The 22,354-nt window shown below is 44.7% G+C and overlaps 1 protein-coding gene across 6 annotated transcripts in view; it reads left to right on the forward strand.

Moving 5' to 3' along the window:
* RAI14 (retinoic acid induced 14) overlaps nt 1–22,354 on the forward strand; it is a 147,605-nt gene that overhangs the window by 92,138 nt on the left and 33,113 nt on the right. For 5 of the 6 annotated variants that reach the window (XM_060146943.1, XM_060146945.1, XM_060146944.1 and 2 more), the window contains exons 3-4: nt 1,889–2,019; nt 21,220–21,308. In XM_060146943.1, coding sequence (XP_060002926.1) covers nt 1,889–2,019; nt 21,220–21,308 — 220 coding nt within the window. Of the gene's footprint in view, nt 1–1,888; nt 2,020–21,219; nt 21,309–22,354 lie in introns of those variants that run through there. The other variant, XM_060146949.1, reaches the window with a different exon arrangement.

Genomic DNA, 22,354 nt, shown 5'->3' on the forward strand with positions numbered 1-22,354 from the left:
GTCAAAACTGTCTGTTGAGATTGCTAAATGTCCCTTGAGGGGCAGAGTCACCCCTGGTTGAGACTCACTGGCCGAGTGGCTACAGTTTGGACAGCGCAGATATAGAACATTTCCATTATCACAGACAGTACTGTTCTAGAATAATTCCTAGCACTGTTTGGTGTGGCACATTTTACAGATTAAACCTTTTAAGCTTTAGAGGAATCCCAGTGGTCATCCAGTTCAAAGCTTTGGGAAACTGAGGCAGAGAGGTCTTTTTTTCCGGGTGACTTCAGATCCATAGCATGTAGGTGTCCATCTAAAGTTCTGGGCTTCACGCAGCCTAGAGGACAGACTTGTGATTTTCATTCAAACCTACCTCATGCTTGCTGTGTGCTTGCACTCAGTGATGGCAAAAAGAAGGAGGACTTCCTCCTTCATGCGGGAAGGAGGGAGTCCTGAGAAATGGAAGACACCCCGCCCTGAGACTCTCAGAGAAGCAAATTCCTGACTTGAACCCTGGGTTATACCGGTTGCACTCCTCCCCGGCCTGTGGCTTTCTGTAAAGCCCTGCCTCTAGGCTAGGGTGGGAGGGGTGCTGGGGACATCTGGTGGCCTCACCCTTGCTCTATGAGAGGGCACAGTCCTGTTGGGTTTCCCAGTTCCATGAGTACAGAGAGATGTGAACACACTTCTGGCCCATGGAAGACTGCGGTCCTTTAAGAGTCCCTCCTGTTAGCTTTTAAATCTCCAGTCTCCTCGCGTCTTCCTGGAAGTAGCCTGTGGCAAAGCCTTCAATATGAATTACTTGGAGATTCTTATTTTCGGGGTCACAGGGAAGCAGCCAGCCCTAGAGACCTGTCTACAGAAAGCATTGGGGGAGGGAAGAAGATTCTCTTTCAGGGTGGTGGTGTCCACAGCTGGAGAGGCCAGAAAGTAGGCTTAGCAAAGGCTGGGGTGGGGATGTGTCTGGAGGGCAGGCTGGGCCTGCAAAGTTTCCCAGGGGCTTTGATGTGTCCCAGGATCTCCTCCCCCTCGATGACCCCCCCCCATGCTTCACATACCTCCCATTGACTCTTCTTCCATCACCGAGTTTATTCTCTCCTCTGCTCTGAAATCTTCAACGGCTCACTGCTGCCTTTTCACGTTGGACAATTCTTAGTACTCAAGGCTCTTTCTGCTCTTATATTATCTTCTTTCCCTTCTAAGAGTAGAAACTGGTTTTTGTGCAGCTGAAAGCTTTACTGTTACTGCGGTTTGCAGAATTATTCTCTTGGGGCTGAGGGTCCACGGTGGCGGACACTTTGCTCAGAGCTATTTGATGTGGAATAGTTTGCTCAGGAGGAAGTTTAGTTTCTGGTGATACTCTGTTGAGTCGGAGGCCTAGACAACTACTTAAAAGCAGCATACAACTCAAAATTCCAAGTCCAGTAAACAGGCCAGAAGCAGACGGATGATCGCATGTGTAAATCCTCAGGGAACCTTGGGCTGATGGCTGGTTGGTCCTGTAACATCAGGAGCCCAGTGAGCTGCTGACCAGGTCCAAGGTCAGTGCTCTGCGGTGGCAGCTGTCAGGTTTAGCTGGAACTAAGCTAATGTGTAAACTGGCCTCTTGGTCTTTTGAAGTTGCTTCATCTTCCCCATTTCAGTTGAAAGAAGTTGCTTTTCTTTCAGAGTTTGGTGACTGGCTTCTCCTTCATCGAATTGTGGATGTTTTCTTTTGGGAAACCGGTCTTTTTGGGTGTCTCCATGGTGAAGGGAAAGGTATTTTTAAAGTCGTGCGTTTGGGGGCAGGTTCTGATCTGAGCGATGGGAGGCTTGGGGAGTGGGGAGGACCAAGGTCCCGCCGGCTGCGTGGCCGTGGCCGCTATATTGCTCACTGGCTCTGCATCTCCCTTTTGCTCCACAGACCAACGAGTGGAACAAGAATGATGACCGGCTGCTGCAGGCCGTGGAGAACGGAGACGCAGAGAAGGTGGCCTCGCTGCTGGGCAAGAAGGGGGCCAGCGCCACCAAACATGACAGCGAGGGCAAGACCGCGTAAGCTAAAGAGATTGGCTTCTGACGGCCGCCTCTGGGTTCTCAACCCGTTCTCTGGAATTCCCGGGGTCCCTGGGGGAACTTTGCCAGTGCATCTATGGGGACTTTGTGAAATTACTGCCTCTACCGCATCCCGCATGTTAAAATGTATGAGAGGATATTGTAATCCAGTTCCTTTCTCTTCAAGGTCCAAATTACATATTTGGGCTTTACCTTGAATGGCCACATTTGCTCCCAGGTGTGACCGGAGATTTTGCCAGAGAAGACATAGCACCAGGCTTGCAGCCAGTTAACTGATAGGTGGGAAAAGAGTTCTGCCCCAGATTAGAAACAGCGTAAAAGAGAAAGTAATTTTTTCATAACCCTCAAATCTTATTATTTATAGTATTATTTCTTATGAAACCCCTTCCTTCACATAGACCTGTAATTTTGTATAAATTTTGCTTTATGATTTGCCATATGTGGTACTTTTGTCCACCATAATTAAAACTATATATTTAAGTGTGTGTGTGTGTGTGTGTGTGTGTGTGTGTTTGCTTGTTTGTTTGTTTGTTTGTTTGTTTGTATCCATCCTTACTCTGGTCGTACTGTAGAGAGATCTTTAGACTTCTAATCTGGACTCTATCACTTAGGAGTTGTGTAGTCCTTGAATTTCAATTTCTTCATTGTACAGTGGAGATGACAGTATGCAACTGCTAGGGCAGTTATAAGAATAAAACAAGATACTGACTTTGGTTGGGTGCCCCCAGGAGCAGGCTGTGAGGTGAGGATTTGAGTGTAAGTAGTTTTTATAGCCCGTGATCCCAGGAAGTGCACGGTAAGGGAATGAAGCCTCTATAGCATGTCATTGACGCGATACTGCTCTGGGCAACCGAGACTCGTTCCCACTAAGGACCTCTGGGAATCTGTTTAGATTTAGAGCAGGGTGTGGCCCACTGTCTTTGTAAATCAAGTGTTATTAGAATGTAGCCACACCCATTCATTCTGCATTGTCCTGCTTCTGCACCACAAAGGCAGATTTGAGTGGTAAGACAAGGACCCTATGGCCCACAAAGCCTGACGTATTAACTAGTTTGCTTACCCCAGGCTTAAACTATGCCCAGAGTTATCCCACCCGAGGGGTAAGGAAACTGGGGTATCTATTCCTGACCTCCTGTCCCTCCCAAGGTTGAGTGCCTCTCCTAGGGGCCGTAATGCTCGTGGCCAGAACACTTCCAAGACGTTGAGGAAGGGGCACCGACAGCCACAGACACCGTGTGTAAAGAGCTGCACAGTGCCCAGCCCACAGCAGACACTTGATAAAGCCAGCTGCCTTCCTTTCTTGTCCTAGATGAGTGGTTCTCAATCCTGGCAGCTCCTGCATTAGACTCTCCTGGCGTGCTCTTCAAACATGTTGATGCCATGCCCACCCCAGATGTTCTGAGTCGTTTGGTCTAGGGAGAGGCCCAGGAATCAATATTTTTTAAAGTATCCCATGTAGGTTCAACCAGAGGGAACCATTCTCTGGAAACTAAACTAGATTGACTCTAGATTGAAGGCTAAGTATCAGGCATGACTGGAAAATTGTCAGGAGAAAATTGTCACATTTTAGCATACTTTGCCAGTTAACCCTCTTCCCGGCACCCAGTGGATCCCGTAGTGTAAACTCTGACCCTGTTGTTTTGGGAGCCGCAAGAGAGCTTAAGGGGCTGAGCTTTGTGTAGAGACCAGGCTAGTTGGTACACAAAGAGAAGAGGGATGCGTTGTCACGGAGGTCGGAGTCTGGTCCTCTAGGAGCTGGGCTTGTCCTCCATGCCCGTCACCCCAGGTTGAGCTCCACCTCACAGCCTCAGTTTGACTTCCTCCTTGGCCTGTCTCAGGTGTGAGGACAGGGCCATACCCCGTGAGCTCTGACTCGTTAGGATGCCCAATAGTAGGTGGGCTTTGGGTGTTGGCTAATATTTTGTTGCATCAGTTGCCTACTTGGCCTTGTGTAACTTTTAGTTCTTATCACTCTTGCACTCTAGATTGTAATTTCCTTGCTAGAAGGGACTGTGACCTTGTAGTTCACGGCTATAATTATATCATCTAGCCAGCTCAGTTTGTAGTAGATAGTCAATAAATATTTGTTGGATGAGTCAGTTAACCTTTTCCTGTGATGCCACATTTGGATTCCGTGCTCTCTGAGCTACAGTGGCAGAGGCCATACTCCTAAGCCCGTCCTGAGGCTTTTGGCTGTAGGCATGGTGCTTTCGCATTACCCTTTGTATCACTCTACAGCTTCCCTGGCTCCTGTCCTCCTCCCAGTCTGGCTCTGCAGGTGTCTGCACGAGATGAACTTTGTAGCCATCTGAGAGAAAGGGGAGGGAACTGTTCCTGATAGTTCTGTCCAAGACAGTACTCACTAAAAGAAGATTAAAAAATTTAGATTAGTGGTTTCGCCACAATTGTGATCACCTTGATCCCTTTGTGTCTTTTGTTAATAAGACATTTATTACGTATAGAATAGATGGCCAGACTGTTATTTTCTATTCCCTCTCTTTTTTAATTGTAAAATGTACACATCATAACATTTACCATTTTAACCATTTTAAAGTATACAGTTCAGTGACATTAAGTACCTTCATAATGTTGTACAACCATCATCATCTAGTTCCAGAAATTTTTCATCACCCCAGAAGGAAACCCATACGCATTAAACGGTGACAGTCCTCGACTTCCCCTCCCGCTCTCCCTGGCAACCACTAATCCGCTTTCTGTCTTTAGGAATTTGCCCATTACGGATATTTCACGTAAACGGAATCATACCATACATACGGGGCCCTTTGTCTCTGGCTTCTTTCACTTAGCATAATGTTTTCAAGTTTCATCCTCATTGTAGCATGAATCGGTAGTTTATTCTATTTTTTTCAACTGTAGAAATGCACACAGCAGTTATAAAAAATCACCACCTCCATTTGGAAGCTGATAAAACTAAGGCCCACATGATACATCTCTCCCTGAACTAACCCTAGAACCAGTTCTAACATCTCTACCTTTGCACTTACAAGCCACTGTCGTTCCCTTCAGTGACACTGAGGTAGAAAACTAGAGGAACTCTATGGAAAAGGAAGAGAGGAGGTCATTAAGTTTTCTGTGCAAGATTTTCCATAAGTCATCATCTGCTAACGTTTAACTTTTCTACTTGGGCTATTCCTTTTGATGATTAAAGTTATCAACGGATAACTATGAGAATTTAATTTTCAAAGGCACCATGGAATTAAATCTATCTGGCTTCATATTTTCATTCACATCTAATGGCCCTAGTATTGAGAAGGAGGGGTGCGCTGCGGCGTTGGAAACCATCTCTCCTGTCCCTTCTGGACCTCGTCATTCTGCACAGCCAAGTGCTCTGTTGTGAGCCCCAAGCAGTGTTGTTCCCTTGGCTTCTCACCTTGGAAGTCTGCACTTTGGGATTTGGGTTAGTCCAGTCTGTGCGTTCCTGCCCGAGTGTACATGTGTCTCCCTCAAGCTGCGGCGACTTTGCAGTTCGTGCGCCAGTTCTTTCCCACGGGCATTTGGTTTGGTAGCAGGTGAATTGGGAACCTCCTAGGAGCAGTTCTAACTTCACGGCAGGCCAATGCAGTGTGTCCCTCCTGCCAGAGGTCTTGGCTTCACCAGCCCCGCGAGCTCGCAGGGCCAGCATTTGTCGGTGGACGCGTGTGGAATGTATTGCCTTTGTCTCCAAAGGGTAAGACTAAATCACACACCTGAAGTTAGGTCCTTGGCAGGACTTGGCCTCATCCTCTGCCCGCTCATTAGGGTTTACCCTTTGATTTATATACACCTCCATATCAAAATTAATTTGGAGGCCTATTTTCTAGGTAGCTTTTGTGATAGCCCGTTTTGTCATCTTGCTCAGTGACGCACCATGTTTTCCTATTGCCTGACAGCCTAGAGTCCTGATTTTGGCTTTCAACGGCCTCCCAGTGACCCTGCCCTTACTTAGCTGTTTTCTCACACATTCCTTCTGCTGGAGGTGGCGCTGTCTGCTCCCTGCCCTCCCCTCCCCTCCTATAAGACCATCCAGGTGTTTGTCCCAGGTTCTCTGGTCCAGAATGCCTTCCTCCCTGATATTCTCAGTCCTTTTTTTTTTTTTGATTCTTCTTCTCTTTGAAATACTAGAATCTTGCTTTAGAACTTGATATTGTTACAACAATAGAAAAGTCTCTACAGCTTAAATAAGATCTGTGTTTTCTGAACGACTTGAATCCCTTACAACAGGGGTCCCCAGCCGAGGACCCCCGGGCCGGGGGCGAGCAGCTCTCCACGGGCCTGTTGGGAACCGGCCGCACAGCAGGTGAAACTTCATCTGCCGCTCCCGGTCGCTCGCGTTACCCCCTGACCATCCCCACACCCTGTCCTGTGGAAAAATTGGCTTCCATGAGATCGGTCCCTGCTGCCAAAAAGGTTGGGGACCGCTTCCTTACAACACAGAAGGTCCCTGAGGACAAGGATCATATGATTTTAGTGTTTGTGTCGGTCTCTCCCACTGTTCCAGGCATAGAAGAGGCATTTGGCTGGTGTTTGCGGATGTGAACTTTTCAGCCTGGTTCTAATGGAGAAAACACTCTCTTTCTGCTGGTACTGTCTCACGGGTAAAGTTATTAGGGGTGAGTTAACTTGGGGGTTCGAGAGGCAAAAAGCTATCCTGGTGAATGTCACAACTTGACATTTGTCTCTCCCAGCTTCCAGTGAACTTTCAGTAGAGAAATACTCAGCCTTCATTACCTAGAGAACCAGACGACCCAGAAAGTCCCAAGAATGAGGCAGCCATCTCGGCAGACATTCTCCAGAAGCCTCCATAACCCAAGGTCAATAACCAGATGGGTGGTTTGGTAATTCTTCAGACTTTTCCGTTCTTGCTGGAATATTTCCTTTAGGGAGAGATAAGAAACCTTGTCTGAAAATTTTCTCCCTCTAAAACTGATCAAAGAGGGGTTAAAAAAAAAAAAGTTGAATGACTGGAATTCACTTTGTGAAGAGTAAAAGCAGGGTGGTGTCTGGGGTCAGAAGAGAACAGAATAGAGCAGGGCAGAGAGCCACGGCTGCAGGCTGTGTTTGTGGAGTCAGGCTTGGCTTCCTGCGACCCCTCCATTCTCTTTCCACCGTGGAGGTGAGGAAGGGGGAGGATGCCATTGCCCTAAAACCTCTCACCATAGAGCAGTCTAATTGTTTCAGGATGGTTTCCCCTACATTTGGATGTGCATTTCATTAAAGTTATGTGTGTTTGTTTTAGGAACAACCAGACTAAATAAAATCACTCCTGGGACTGTAGTATTTGAAGAAATACCACCCAGCCATGTGTGTATAGATAAATATATATATATATATATATATATATATATATATATATATATGTTGTCTGTATCCATAGCCCGCGTTTCAGAAACCTGATCTTTTTGGCTTTGAAAACAAGAGCTTGTGCTAGTATTTTTAGATGACTCTGTGGAACTTACATGTAAAATAGGGGAGGTCGTCCTTGAATTCTGCAAGTCAGGACAAGAAGGGGCTCCTCTGGTGGGTGGCTTGTTGTACTTTTGACTCTTCCTGTTTTCGCAGAATAGGGATGGATACAGGGTTTTCTCAGTTCAGTCTTGGAAATCAAGTCATACCACCTGGTCACCTTCCTCCAGTTCTTCCCACAGAGCTGTCAAATTCATTTACCTAAAACTGCTGTATATTTTATGTCATTGCAGCCTCCTTCGCAGCAAAATGACCTTCCAGGCAAAACCACCCTGTGTCTTGTCTAAATCTTGTTAATGTTTGGCAGAGGGATGAACTGAATGCTATAATTTCTATATAGCATATCTGCTCTGCTTTTGGTCAAGTAGATTTTCGACATAACGTCTGTTCCTGTCTTGCAAATGTGCCCAGATGTTTGCTTCTAGTTGGGAGGTACTAAAATGTGCCAAACTCTGTGGTCTAAAATGCTCCAAACTCTATCGTAAGCACGTACAGAAGAAGGAGAAAATATGGTCCTTGCCTACAAGGACCATACAAGCATCTGGCCGAGAAGACAAGACCAGTGGATGTACTGGAGAATAATTAAGTGCTGAATCATAAAATACTAACTTGTAAGGGGTTCAAGATGGGAAGAGGTGGTTAGGCACAGGAGTAGCGAAGGAATGCTTCCTGCCTGAGGTATGAAGTGTGATGCAAGGTGGACCTGAGAGAATGGATTGGGAGGGTGTGGGTGGGGACAGAGGAAGTGGAGGACAGTGTGGGTGCTGGTAACAGCGTGACGGAGGCCATCCCGAGTTGAAGAGGAAAAACAACACAGTGCTCACTGTTTCCTTCCCTTCCTCCAGAGTTATCATAGCAGTTCAAGGTCAGGGACCCACTTGACACTGAATCAGTGGTTCTCAACTCCCATTAGAAGCACCTGGACAACTTTGAAAAGTGCTGTGCGGGGTGTCACCCTCTGATACCTATGTAATTGGTGTGGGGTGCAGTCTGGGAGTGGGGCTGTTTAAAGCACCCAGGATACTTGAATGGTCAGTCCAAACTGAGAACCACAGCGCTGGACACTCTGCAGTGAGACCCCAGGCTTCTTAGCCCAAGGCTTCTCAACAGGTTTTCCCCATGATAGGTTACAGGTAGACTGAGGAAGGCCCACGGAGCCCAGGTGGAATTTTTCCTAGCATACACGCACATACATATATGTATATATAATGCTTGTGCACAGAATAAAATTAAAGGTAAATTTTGGCATAAAGTAAATTATGTTAAACTAATTCACAAGGGTTTTAAAGGGAAAAATTGTGTTGTAGGTTAAAGCTGAACAGATCATGTTGCAAAATTGTGCTTTGGAAGGAACACTTGTAACCAGGGAAGTGGTGCAAATTGAGGAGAATAGATTTGGGGATTAAGAACTGCACTGATTAAAATATTGGAGGGATCACAGGATTTTTCATTTTAAAACTGTTTGCAAAGCAGGATTAAGTATATTGAGAAGGGAGGATTTTAAACACTCAGTTGGCTCACTGTTGCCCGGGGTTGCAGCAATCTGGCTTTTCCATGCCCTCCGCCGGCCCGGACCTGCCCCCGCATGCGGAGGTCAGGAGAGCCTGGGAAACCCCAGCTGGCTGTGTTAGAGGGCGGAGCAGGGGCGGGTGGCCGGCAGCACAAGCAGGCAGTGACCTCCACTGAGCCTAACCCCGCGAGAGGAGGGGGCACCTGGGGCGGGAGGTTCTCACGCTGGCAGTCACCAGACAGTTCAAGGGTGGAGGCGCATGAAATCACTCGACACGTGCCTGTCCTTTAGAAATACTCCTGCTTCCCTGAAATACACGCCTTCCAAAATGCTGCCGCCGCCGCCCCACCACGCTGCTGGGTCATTCGAGGTCCAGTTTTCCGTCTCATTCATGAAGCCTTTTCTAAATTCCTAAGAGGGTGAGCTCGATCTCAACCACTGCCTCTCTTAAAACACCTAGGATTTGATGAGTCTCGGTTACCTATGTACTTATCTTATCCCTGTTATTCGACTATCGGGGTCAGAGCCCAGTCTTATCCAATTAATAAGAAAGGAGTTGTTATTAATCGTGTTAATATTGAGTGCCCAGCACTGGGCTAGGGGCTTTCATATGTGTCATTCATTCAACAGATAGTTGATTCTTTCACCCATTTTAAAGACCATGTCAGTTTCCCTCAGGTATTTCTTATCTGATGCTCTCAATTACCCTGGAGTAATTTGTGAAGCGGAGAGTGTGGGTCAGAAAGGTTTGGAAATTGGTACAACTCACCCATTCTGGGTGGTGGAGTCTGGGGGTCTATTCTGAGCACAAGAGACGAATCATTTGCCCTAAAGAGATTTCATACTGCCCAAGTGCTGTTTTTCCTACTGCATTTGTGAAACCAAACAATCCCGAAGAAAAAGAGCTAACTCTCAGCTTAAGTGTCACGGGGTTTCTTAGCTCTGAGTATGTGATCTTTCTTCTCAGCCTCTCCTCCTCCTGTCCCCAGGAGATCTCTGTCCCCAGAAGCACAGCTGATTCCATTAGCACATCGTGGGCACTTAAAGGACAGGAATCCTATTTTTACAGCCTTTCTTTCTTTTATGCTAGTCACAATTTATTATATCTATCCGAAACGTTTAGCAGGAGAAGGCCACCAGTGTTCCCATTTCTCAAACTGTCTACCCCCTCAGTCCCTAACGGGGGCAGTGATCAAAGTCCCTGTTGCAGCTGCCTTTGAAATAGCTGAAGGCCTGGCAGCCCTATTACTTCTCTGCCAGAGGCGATTTCTCTTAGGCCCATAGGGTTGATCCCAACTAGTAGAGTAGGATTCGTTTTTCAACGCGTTTTTGACTATAAGCTATTAGACAGTGATGCCTTCCTTACCCTTGGATTATAATCTGAAACGGGAATCCAGGTCTTTTAGGATTAAGGTTTGTCCCGCTGAAATACTCGGTGTGTGCTAAGCCTCTTTTGAGCTCAGTGACCTCATTAGAATTTAGATGCTGCAGCAAGTAAGTCCCAGGAAACAATTGGTAGGCTGGGTTGGAATCGTAGACTTGAGAGCTGAAAAAGGCTTCAGTGGTCATGTGGACCAGATGAATAAACTGAGGCCAGTGAAAGTGAGCGACCTTATCGTTCCATACTTGGGGATGGCAGAACTGCGACCAAAACCAAAGAATACTGAATTTTAGTTCATGCTTCCGCCTCCTATGCCAGTGGTCCTAAAAATGGGACGTGTATGAGAATCACCTAGGGGGCTTGTTAAAACACAGATTGCTGGGCCCCTGCCCTGTGTCTGGGCAGGATCCTCAGAATCTGCATTTCTCACAAGCTCCCAGTGCTACTGATGCTGCTGGCCCAAGGGCCACACTGTGAAAACCACCATGTGACATGATGTTGGGAAGCAAACTAAAGCTTGTAATAACGACATAAAGGACACAGCCTCTCCCTTAAGAACTTATAGTACAACCTGAAGAAAACATGGTCATGCCAGTTTCTGGGTGTGCCTTGGTTTAAGGAAATGCCAAATAGAAACTTCAGATGGAAAAGGCAACTTCAAAACGGAAGACTTGCATTCTCCCCCCGCCCACCCCAGACCACTTCTCTGTGCTAGGAAAATTGCAATAGGCAAGACAAGATCTCTGCCCTCACGGAACGTATGGAAGGTATAGTCTAACGGGGCACTCAGACAATAACCACATGCCTCTTTCATGTAATATCAGGTGCATCGGAGAAAAAGCAGCAGCCAGGGGCCACTTTGAATAAACCTGGGCAAGAAAGGCCCCTCTGAGCAGACACCTTCATTTGAGCAGATTCCTGAATTAGGATGGCGTGCCAAGCCTGCTCTTTTCTAGGACTGCTGTCCTGGTGGAGGGAACAGCAAGGCAAATGCTCTGAGGCGGGAGGGTACTTGATGTGGCCTCAGCAAACCGGGAAAGAACTAGAAGGTGAGATCACAGTGGGAGCCAGGACCTCCTCGTATAGAGCCTGGTGAGCCACACGAAGGATTTCGGATTAAATCCTAATTCCAAATAATTTCTCTGATTCATTTTTATGTGACTTAATATCATTTTTTCCCCCTCCAGAAAGATTGTCTTACAAAAGCCATGCAACTAAAGTATAGGCGACTATAGGTGTTGGGAAATGCTGAAGCTCTCAAGGGATTGTGAAACGTTGGTTATTACCGTGACGTATTTCTGAGTCACAACAACCATGGTGATCCCCCTTGTAAATAAAGGGCTTTCAAAGGAAAGAAGGAAGATGTGGGTTTCGCAGGGAGGAACTGGTCTTAGAGTCAGGGCAGTGAGCTCAAGTCCTGATCTTCTGCACATTTCCTAACCTCTCTGAGCCTCAGTGTCTTCATCTGTGAAGTGAGGATGTTGGGCCAGTGTATCCTTCTGGAACCTTCTAACACGCTGGGATTCTGGGTGTGTCTCGTGCTGGTAGGGTTTGGTGTATGGGTGTTTCTTTGTGCTTTGATTGACTTGGGGAGTGAAAAGTCAGTTGCCGAGGCTGCCAGTGGCCAGCCTGTTGCGTTCCCAACCTCACCCGGCTGGCCAACTCTTTTGGAATCGGGAGCTGGGGTGCTCGTCAAGGGCGCAAGAAAGAGTTTGGTTTGAGTGAACTCTTCTGTGAATGAATATGCCTAAAAAATCCAAGTCTTCTGAAAATAGCCTTGTGAGTTTGTGTCTCCTCCAAGTATGTGCTTCAGCCGGCAGTCAGAAACCAGAAGAACTCTGTTGTTACTCTGAAAGATGGAAGGAACTTTCCCAGCCATCAGTCATGGGCTTTTAAATAGTAATAGTTCAAATCCGCTTCGGGTTAAGGGCCTTGAGAAACATCCCGGCCTTGTCTCGAGGCATTGAAGGCTTGTACAACTTGCGGAGCGGTTTTGTAATAAACGAAACCTCTGTCGCAGGCTCTGTTTGCTGCAGTGCTTGGATTACACTTCTTTCCATTGGAGACCACTGGCGACCCTAACCAGCCCCAATGAGAAGCCTGTGTTTGCTTTTTGGCCAAATACTTAGTTTTTTGTAGTTTAAACTTTGTTTCTTAAAGAGCCGTACAGCTAGTAAGTTATATTATGTGGTATTTCACAATTTGCAGAGTGATCTAACAAATAGTGCAGTTTCTCAGCATGGTGTTGAAGGGCCAACTCTGCACGCAGAATGCTGAAGTCAAATCCAGGCTCCCCTACTTACTGGTTCTGGGACTTCGGGCAAGCTTACTGGACTCCTCTGTGTCTCAGTTTCCTCCTCTGTAAAATGGGGATGATGATAATTACCCCTCCCAAGGCTGGTTGGGGGGTGTAATGAGTTAAAACGTAACTAGTGCATTGTATTTCAACAGATAAGCTGCTATTATTATTGATGCTGATGTTTTTTAGTTGCCCAAACATGGTTTAGAGGTGAGGGAACTGAAGTTAGGTACCTCAGCCATGATGACACAACAACAGCGCAGCAAACCCAGCCGTGGTATCCGGGCCTCCTCACTGGGTTTCTGCTGGTTCTTCCTCTGCACCTTCAGGATGCCATCCAGCTGCTGTCCTGGGGCTCTCAAGGTCATCTTGGTCTTCTCTTGCGAGTGGGAGGGAGGGAGGAGGAAGAAGAAGGGGGGTGGTTGGTGGGGGAGAGATCGGGAGCTGCAAAACTCTGAAGCACAGAAACCTTGGGAACTTTCCAAGTGACAAAAACAGAGAAATTCCAAATATCAATAAGCAGCAGAGGCATCAAAGGATCATGATGTAAATCTTCAGGCCATTCTGCCTTTTAGTTACCCCTCTGTGAAAGGGCCCAGCTGAGTTTTATAAGCAAAGCTAAACATTGCCTATTATAATGAAACTTAAAACAGCATCGATTCCTTTTTTGTGGGATATATCAACAAGATTGCTTTCAAGGCTTAAGGGGATTATGTTTTCAGAAGCGGTTTGAAACAATAGGTACCTTGGTAAAAAGGATGGTGTGAGGTTCTTAACTCATCCTCCATTTAGAGCAGCGCTTTGCAAACAGTAATGTGCACGGGAGTCAGCTGGGAAACTTGTAAAACACAGCTTTTGGGGCAGTGATTGGGGGTGGGGTCTGAGAGCTTCCATTTCTAACAGCTTCTGGTCTGTGGTTCACTCTGTGAGCATCCAAGACTTTTAGGCTATTGAAGTGCGCTCACTTCGGCTGCACTAGAATCTGGACAGCCACCCTGCTGTATCCCTGGGCAGTGACGAGTGTCCTTGTCACTGAGCCTGGAGTTAGAGGGGTGGATAAAGGATTTTATATCCCTCCCTCCTCCACTGAATTCTGAGACCTGTCCAAATGAAGAGGTAAACAAGCCAATAGAACCTCTCATAAAATACATTGCTATTGACTCTTGAATGACATTTCTTGTCTTTAAGAGGAAGGGCCACACTTTTTAATTAGGTGTAAAAGCCTACAGAGACAAAGCCAAAGGATGTTCTGAATTTGTTTTGCATTCACTCTTCTATTCCTCTAAGGGGAAATTTCAGCTGATAATTAGCTCAAATAGCTACCTCAAAGCGTTCATTAAGAAAGACTTAAATGTTTCCTCTGTGGAAAATTTAGGTGCAATTAAAATTCTCATCGCTTAAAATTTGGCAGACAGTAACAAGTCCTGGCTGGGATGTGGACAGATTGGAGCCCTCATGTCGTTGATGGGGATGTAAAATGGTGCAGCAGCTTTAGAGAACAGTCTAACATTTCCTTAAAGACGTCAACATGGTTACCATATGGTTCAGCAATTCCACTCCTAGGTCTGTACCCACTAGAATTGAAAACAGGTGTCCACGCAAACACTTGTACACAAATGTTTTAGCAGCATTATTTGCAATAACCAAAAGGTAGAAACAACCCAAGTGTCCATAACCAACGAATGGATAAACAAAATGTGATATATCCACCCAGTGGAAGGAATAAGGTACTGGTACGTGCTACAACGTGGATGAACCTTGAAAACAGGCCAGATGAAAGAAGCCAAGCACAAAAGACCACATGTTGTATGATTCGATCTTGATGACATGTCCAGAATAGGCAAACCCATAGGTACAGAAAGTAGGTTAACGATGGCCAAGGGTAGGCATGGGAATGGAGAGTGAATACTAATGGGTACAAGGATTTTTTTTAAGCTGATGAAAGTGTTCTGGAATTAGATAGTGATGTTGGTTGCACAACTTTGTGAATATCCTAAAAACAACTGAATTGTGCATTTTAAAATAGTGAATTTACGTACCTTAAAATATATCTCAATAAAAAGACTGAGATCTGCTCATGATGTTTTTTCAGCCTTTGTTTAATTTGTCTTAATAGAATTATATCGCAGCATCATGCGTTTGTATTAAATGGTTTATCCCAGAGATCCTCAGCCGGGGCACTGTTGACATTTTGATATGTTGATATTATTGACATTTTAGACTAGTCAGATAATTGTTTATTGTGGGGCCTGTACATTGTAGGATGTTTAGCAGCATCTCTGGTCTTCACACGTTAGACAGCAGGAGAATCTACCCACCCCCAACCCTGTGAATAATCAAAAATGTCTCCGGCTGTTGCCAAACGTCCCCTGGGTGGGGCAAAAATCACCCCCAGTTGAGAACCACTGGTTTATCTTTAGTCTTCCTACTAAAAGCTTAGATCCATGAGGGCTTTTTTTTTTTAATTCACCATGTGTTTCTCAGTGCTTAGAACAGTGTCTGGCACGTAAATACCCTAGTATAGTAAGTATATGAGTGAATTAATTTATTTAGCTATAGCAATTTATAAAAATATACAACTATAGAAATACCGAAATTATCCCATGCTTGGGTTAGGTCTAATGCCCTAGAATTAACATTGTCAAGAACAGTCTCTGTTTGGGGGCGAGGGGGGCCTGTTAATCAGCCTACTACTTTGCCTGCCCGCCTCACCCCAGTCTGCAAACTGTCTTTATCTAGAGGTGTGTTGTTTTTACCAGCTATCCAGGGCACGGGCCATTAAAGGCCACCAGCCATGCTCTTCATTAGTGGTGTGCTGACCTGGGGCGCCATCTGCTCCCTAAGCCTGAGGTAACCCCCACAGATGCCCATCTGCAGTCCAGACCAGCACCCACCAGTCACAGGGTCTGCTGCCTTGAGGGGACTGCCGCCCTGAGGGGTCTGCTGCCTTGAGGGGACCGCCGCCCTGAGGGGACCGCATTTATCAGTCACTGCAGAGGAAGGGAAACCTACTTGCTGTCATTTACAAACCTAGGTTCTGTCAGTGACTAATCATGTTTTCCCACCCAACTGAACCCAACTTTCCACTTGAGTATCTTATTAAAAGTTGGCTCTGCTTCTCGTTCACATTCAGAGGCTAAATGCTAATGACTTGTTGCTGCCAAACCCTGCTTTGGGGATTATCACTTCTATGGAAGGCGCTGGAATGTTAGCAGCTCAAGTGTGAGCATTCGACAAGGCTGGTCTCAGATGGCTTTCTTTTTGGTCATCTGTGACTGTCTACACGTCTCTCTTTCTTGCTTTCCTCTTCCTCCTTTCTTTCCTTCTTTCTTCATTTCTTAAGCAATGATGGTTCTGACCTAATTTCTGCTAACCTGTCTTTTCTGAACACTGAGACAAGTCCTTTTATTAAGCAACATGTCTCAGACTCTGTGCCTTGTCTTGTGTCGATGAGGCTCTGATAATTGGTGGTATTTTCTTGGTTGTTTACTACATGTTTTGCTAATGCTTTTACACACACCTCATTGATTCCTCACAGCCCATTTAACAGGTGTGATGATGGTACTGTTAGCACATTTTTGTAAAGAGCTATTTTATTTTAGAAATACATATTGAAGTATTTATGAATGAAATGATATGACATTAGATTTGCTTCAAAATAATGGTAAGGGTGTAGATGAAACAAGGTTGTTTCGCATTCAAGTTAGACATGGTATTGGATACAAAGGATTTCATTGCGTTATTATTTCTCCTTTGTAAAGTGCGTATCTTTTAAGTATGTGTGTAGAAAAGTTCAGAGACAAAAACATAATGAGATTTGCCTCAAAATAATCCAGTTGTGGCAGGGGAGGAGGTAGAGTGGATGAGTTTATAGATAAAGTAAGATCTGTGACTTTGAGTCATTGTTGTTGGTTTTCTGTTTGTTTTCTTTTTGTTTTAGCTTTAAAAAAGGTACTGTTTAATTCTTATCCTCTACTCATAAATAGGTCTTTTGCCTTGGCCAGTATTTTACTAAACTTCTTTATGATGTTATTACGCATGGCCTGAATTAAATAAAAAATTCATAGGAATAAAACAACTAAGAAGTAAAAATATCTAGTTGTCACTTTTTTAATACATTGTTTAAAAACTGGATGTTTGTACCTTTTGACTGCCTTCGTCTAGTTCCCCTTCCCCCGATCCCCTCACCTCTGGTAACCATAAATCTGATCTCTTTTTCTATGAGTTGGTTGGTTGGTTGGTTGGTTTTTGAAGTATAATTGACCTACAACACTGTTAGTTCCTATTACACAACACAGTGATTTGATATTTCTGTACATTCCAAAATGATCCCAGTGATAAGTCGAGTTACCATCTGTCACCATACAAAGATGTTACATAGTTATTGACTGTATTCCCCACGGTGTACACTTCATACCCCTGACTCATTTATTTTGCCACTGGAAGTTTGTACCTCTTGATCTCCCTCACTTATTTCTTTCCTCCCTCCACCCCCCTCCCCTCTGGCAACCTGTATCTATAACTGTTTCTGTTTTGTTATGTTTGTTCATTTGTTTTTTAGATTCCACATATAAGTGAAATCATACAGTATTTGTCTCTGCCTGACGTATTTCACTTAGTGTTAATACCCTCTAGGTTCGTCCATGTTGAAGCAAATGGCAAGATTTCATTCTTTTTTATGGCTGAGTAATAGGCCATAATATGTATACATACCACATCTTTATCCATTCGTCTGTTGATGGGTAGTTATGATGCTTTCATATCTTGGCTATTGTATATAATGCTGCAGTGAACACTGGGGTGCATATATCTTTTCTAATTAGTGTTTTCATTTTCTTCAGATAAATACCCAGGAGTGGAACTGCTAGGTCATATGGTAGTTCTATTTTTAATTTTCTGAGGAATCTCCATACTGTTTTCCATAGAGTCTGCACCAATTAATATTCCCGCCAGAGGTGTGCCAAGATTCCTTTCCTTTACATCCTTGCCAGCACTTGTTACTTGTTATCTCTTTGATAATAACCATTCTGACAGGTGTGAAGTGATATCTCATTGTGGTTTTGATTTCTATTTCCCTGATGAGTGATGTTGAGCATTTTTTCATGTATATCTCAGCCATCTGTATATCTTCTTTGGAAAAATGTCTGTTCAGATCCTCTGCCCATTTTTTTTTTTTAATTTTTTTTATTTGCAGTACGCGGGCCTCTCACTGTTGTGGCCTCTCCCGCTGCGGAGCACAGGCTCCGGACGCGCAGGCTCAGCGGCCATGGCTCACGGGCCCAGCCGCTCCACGGCACGTGGGATCTTCCCGGACCAGGGCACAAACCCCGCGTCCCCTGCATCGGCAGGCGGACTCTCAACCACTGCGCCACCAGGGAAGCCCCAAGCATGTGAGATTTTGTGTGAGCCTTTTAAGAGTGGAGTCTCTATTTCCCACAGCCCTCTGGCTCTCCCGAAAGTAAGCCCAGCTGACCTTCAAAGCCAAACATTCTAGGGGCTCATCTTCCTGTTGCAGGGCCACTGGGCCAGGGAACCCAGTGTGGGGCTTGGACCCCTCACTCCTTGGGGAGAAACTTTGCAATTGTAATTATCCTCCTCTTTGTGGGTTACCCACCCAGGGTATGGGTCTTGACTATAGCACATCTCCGCCCCTCCTACCTGTCTCGTTGTGGTTCCTTCTTTATATCTTTGGTTGTAGAAGATCTTTTCTACTAGTCTTCTGATCTTTCATTAATAGTTGCTCTGTAAATAGCTGTAATTTTGGTGTGCCCGTGGAGGGGAGGGTCTTTCTACTCTGACATCTTCTCTAATCAAAACATTTTTTAAGGCTGAATTTGCCCTTATAAATATTTAATCTGATAATGTGCACAGAAACCTAATAGTTCTTCCTGTGGATAATCACACACAAAATACCTAACACTGGTATCATTCAAGGTCCCAGTAGGAAACAGGTAGCACTCACATAGGATAATTGATGGGTGGTTAAGAAAGGAACTGTTTATACACATGTGGTCAGATTAAACCAGCAAGGCTGGAAAAGCAGCCCTGGCTAGTAACAGTGGGAAATATTTCACCACCACTGCTACCCACACCTGAAGAGGCAAGGAGAGAAATCAGTTACCAAAACCCAGAAAGAGCTGCAGCTGTAGCTTTGGAAGAGCTGGCCCACAGAGCTGTGAACTTCACAGAGGAAGTAGAGGAAGGCAGCCAAGTCATCCACAGAGCATGTCGTGTTCGTCAGAGCACATTTATCAACATGCAGTAGTGGCCTGCACTAATGCTTCGTTGTCACATGTGTCTGCAATTTCAATCCCCTATTATTACAGTGTGCAACCCAGAGGTAATCCAGGAAGCCTTGGAGTAGAAAAAATATAAATATTACAGGGGGAAGAGGGTTAGTAACTCAAAGGGGCACATTGAAGAGATTCTGGGTTGCTAGCAGGAGATACGAGGAGGGATTTTGGGTCTGTGGCCAAGTTCTGTTTCTTCAGTATCAGAGTAAAAGGGGCACGTTCCATTTGTGAAGTTTTAGTAGGCTATACAGTTACGGTATGTGTAGCTTTCTTTATATATGTTAAACTTCAATCAAAACTTCTGTATCTATACATACTTTTATGTTTTTTGTGTGTGTGCACGCGTGTGCATGTGTGTGAGTGTGCTAATTACTAATCCTGGTACTTTTATCTTTAGCAAAAGATATGGCTGTCCAGATCATTTTGATTGAGTTCTCCCCGGTCATAGGAGATAGAAGAATGAATAGCTTAGAAGCAAACACATAGATATTAAGAAGATAAATATTAATAAATATTAGAGCTTAATAATGCGGGGCATTTAGATTCATAGCCTTGAAAGCAGAGTTCAATAATTGAGGCTCTTAATGGTAATATCATGTCCTCAAGAGCAATTTAATTATGTAACATATACTGTTACTAAAACTGGGGAGATTTTAGAAACCTTCCACTGTGACTGAACAATTCACTGCTTAAAGATGAACTTTACTTATTGTAAAGTTTTTATCCCAACAATACTGAAAACAGAGGTATTATTGTAGTGCCTTTTAGGGAAGTTCTTCGGGTTAAGCCGTATTTAATGAGGAATTCCATTTAAACAAGTCACCACGTTCCCAAGTCATTCCAGATGATCAGAGTTTCACCGTAGTGTGTAATCACCTACAGAGTGGATTTTGACTGTAAAGAAACGTTACACATAAACTGCTGCACAAATGCAGAAATAGTTGGTGTGACCAGAGCCAGGTAAGCTTTCATTATCATTTTAAAGAATGTTAGAGCCAGAGGGACCATCAGATATCATCTGAGTCAATCCCCACATTTTACTGTGGAGGGAATTTAAGCTCGGAGAGGTTAAACTGACTTCCCAAAGATACGTAGCTGACGTGTGGCCGATTTGCAACCAGGACTGACCTATCCCCAATTGCTGACCTGCCCACCTTTACAAAGCCTCGTTCTCCAGAGCAGAGGTGCTGGGTCAAGCTGACTTGGGTTTGAATCGGTTTAGCTCTTGGATTTGCTAGTTGAGTGTGACCCTGGGCCCCAGTGACAGGTCCTGTCCTGTGAAAAAATATTGCCTGGGTATTAATTCAGAGGTACAGACACCAAGGTGCTGCATGGCAAGTATCTTGAGAAGTTAAGTCCCTGAGATAGGGCGGAGGAGAGCTGGGAGGCTCCTTAACCTCCTTCTATAGGAAGGAGGCTGTGAAGAGGGAAGACCTCGCAGTGGAGACCTTCCTGGGGTTTTTGCCTTCTCAGCCTCTGGGCCTGAGTGCCCAGTGGAACTGTGCTTTCCTTCTGCTTGTAGAAGTGCACTTTACTCCGGGATCTGTGGGGACGATGGGTGCATTTGTGGGCCTTCTCTAATGCTGTTTGCACCTGACTGAGTGTAGACACCTGCCATCTAATGGAGATGGTGTTAGGACTCACCTCAAAAGGCTTTTATGAGAATGAAAAGAGGTAATGTATCAAACTGAGTAGTTGGCACACATCAGCCACTTAAAAGTTGTGTACAACTATTGTTATTCAGCTAGAACACAACAATGGATTTGACCTTGATGCTGTTCAAGAACCTTGACCATTGTTTGACTCAGACAAATTTCCCTTCATAGAGTGTATTACTTAAAAATAATGGCTTTGGTGAAAACACTAGACAGCAGAAAAAAGTTGATAAATTACTTCTTATTTAGGAATCCGATCTAGTTGGGACTGGCTCTTCTTCCCTAAAGGGACAAGGAATGTAGTTGTGTCTTACTTTTTTCAAGCTTTGTCTTTACGTTGGAAGACCTAAGATCTAGCTCCTAATCCATTACTTAATAAAAAGTGTCAATGAGCAAATTATCAGACTGCTTTGAGCCTCCGTTTCCTCCTCTTTAAAACGAGGTTGATAATAATATCTACTCACAAGATGGTTGTGGAGCTTAAGTGAGAGAACGTGTACACAAAGAGGCAAAAACATGGTCAGAGATGAACTCTGAAGAGTGGAAATCTTCAGGAGATTATGTTACCTCTTTTCCAGTTTTCATCTTGCTGCTACAAAAGGACACGTGGAATGCCTCAGGGTCATGGTTACGCATGGCGTGGATGTGACAGCCCAAGATACTGCCGGTATGTAGTCTTTTTCTCTTAAGTCAACAGGCCAGCAGGAAAGTAGGTGTCACAAAAGTGATACATATTCACTGTGGAAAATTTACAATCTATACAGATAAGCCAACAGAAGAACATAGAGTCTACTCCATTGACCAAGCTCTGACATGGTTTCATTATTCGTGCCTTTACGGGTGTTTTCATCTTATATGTGGTTAGTCAACTACAGACTGTATGCTTTTTATCCCCCATTAAAAATTTTTATTTTCTAAGATTATTTGTATGGACCAAGCACCTTTCCCTAATTTTTGTTTTTATGAATCATGGTATGAAGTGCTGAATGGAATGAATTGTGTAGGCGCTCATTTTGTCAACTAGCTGAGTTGAGCTCTGTGGACAGAAGCCAGGATCCTAATGTGGACCAGCTGCCCATGGTCTGCACCCCTTACTGTGGTTTAGTGTATCTGAATCACCTGGGAACTGGAGGGCAGGAAGGGAGGGAGAGAGAGGGGGAAAGGAGAGGAAAGAAAAGAATAAACAGTGCACGCACACAGACACACACAAAACCCCGCACGTATATACCCAAACTCTACCTTCTGAAATTCAGATTCCATTGTCCGAACGTTTCCAGCCAATTGGTATTTTTTGTAAAGCTCCGAGGTGATTCTAATGTGAAGCCAGTGTTGTTAAATGACGATTAAGGCAAATAGAAGAGGAAGTGTAGTCTTGTCTTTTATGAACGTTGTTTTACAGGAAGGAGCCCCTGGGGTCTCCAGCCTGGGATTCTGCCCCTGTTGGCCACACCAAAAGATCAAAGCAGCTACTGATGGCTTTTCATTTCTATACTGTACTTGAAAATCTGTCTTCTAATAGGCTTTTGGTGGTTTTTACTGGAATATAAAATCAGTCTATTTCACCGTCTTTATTTAGGCTTTTCATTAATCCGTAATGGATCACTTTCCCTTCCCCAGAGCACTGACACCTCAGAGTAGTCATCTTGGGGCAGATTAGTCAATCAGGTATTGTGAAAATATACTTTTTTCAAAATATGACTGGAAAACTGGTGT

This window comes from Lagenorhynchus albirostris, chromosome 3 (genome assembly GCF_949774975.1).
Source record: "Lagenorhynchus albirostris chromosome 3, mLagAlb1.1, whole genome shotgun sequence".
In the NCBI taxonomy this organism is placed as follows: domain Eukaryota; kingdom Metazoa; phylum Chordata; class Mammalia; order Artiodactyla; family Delphinidae; genus Lagenorhynchus; species Lagenorhynchus albirostris.